Below are 1,499 nucleotides of genomic sequence, written 5' to 3' on the forward strand. Positions count from 1 at the left end.
TATATATATATATATATATATATATATATATATATATATATATATATATATATATATTATATATATATATATATATATAATATAATATAATTTGATCTGTTATTTATAAGTTGATGAACGGCAACTGCTGCTGCAGAGTCACGGCTTGCCAAGTATCCCCAACCAGAGATGAGCCTACATTGGTGTAGCTTTGTCATCGGGTGCGTGTATGTGATGATAGAGCATACACAAGCTTGCTTGTGAGTTGCCCATACATACACACATACATACATACATACATACATACATACATACATACATACGTACATACATACATACATGAGTACATATGTATATTGCACATATACGAACGGCAAATGCTGACGCTGATGATATCCCCTACAGTGTCACGGCCCACCTCGGCATCACCAACCAGAGACACATCTACAACGGTGTAGCTATTCTCATCGCATGCGTCTATGTGGAGATAGACAACACACCCGCGTTTGTCCAGGCACTCCTCCAGGGAAGTAACAACACGTGGCAACGGCTTATGAATGAACAGCGAGCTACGGTATGGTGATTGGGCCCTGCTGTGGGCTAATGGTTGTGGTCAGAACGTTCACAACAGTCGTGTGCTGCCATGTTTATCGAACGCTCTATATATGACACTGCTGTGGATCTATGGTTAATCGTAACAAGATACGTTCCACAGTGTATATCGAACGCTTTATATATGACACTACTGTGGATCTATGGTTAATGTTAACAAGATACGTTCCACAGTGTATATCGAACGATTATATATGACACTACTGTGAATCTATGGTTAATGTGAACGAGATACGTTCCACAGTGTATATCAAACGATCTATAACTACTATAGAATATATCAGATCTGTGTTTTTTTATATCTCTGTCGGTGCAGTACGCATTGCAGACGATCACACTAAGCAAAGCCTTTCTTATAGCAGCACACTCAAAGCAGTCCAACAACATCAAACATCAATTATTTCACCTTTCCCCTCCCTCCCTCTCACACACATACACACCTTCATAGACGTGCAAACATATGGTATATATGTATATATATATATATATATAAATATACTATAGTATGTATACATAATATTATATCCGCGCACGTATATTCACATAGGAGCCTGCGTTGCTGTGCGAGCTACTGTCTGTCCTGGCAGTGAATCAGGCCGTATGCGAACCTTTAGGCCAGGCCTATGACCCGCAATTCCTGCGCTTATTCCCAGATTGCCTGGCAGTATACCGAACTTTAGGCACCTCTGGATTCAATACATCCCTCCGCACAGGTATGTGTGTACTTCTCGCTCTGGCTGTGAGGCCGTGTCCGGTTTATCAGCTCTATTTACATGGATATATGTGTATCTGTGTGCGGGGTTAACAGCTGCGTACTTGTGGTCGTGAGGGCTGCTATGTTAATCCAAACGGCTGCACGGCATACTGTCATGTATGGATACACACACACACGCACACACACACATATA

At 41.0% G+C, this 1,499-nt stretch overlaps 1 protein-coding gene across 1 annotated transcript in view; it reads left to right on the forward strand.

Moving 5' to 3' along the window:
- Nucleotides 1-328: 328 nt before the first annotated feature.
- Nucleotides 329-1,499, forward strand: part of SARC_13685 (hypothetical protein) — a gene marked incomplete at both ends in the record, with an annotated part of 2,736 nt that continues 1,565 nt past the window's right edge. Inside the window, 2 exons of the mRNA XM_014292185.1 lie at nt 329-553; nt 1,139-1,304. Coding sequence (XP_014147660.1) covers nt 329-553; nt 1,139-1,304 — 391 coding nt within the window. The remainder of the gene's footprint in view (nt 554-1,138; nt 1,305-1,499) is intronic.

This window comes from Sphaeroforma arctica (assembly GCF_001186125.1).
Source record: "Sphaeroforma arctica JP610 unplaced genomic scaffold supercont1.3593, whole genome shotgun sequence".
Classification (NCBI taxonomy): domain Eukaryota; class Ichthyosporea; order Ichthyophonida; genus Sphaeroforma; species Sphaeroforma arctica.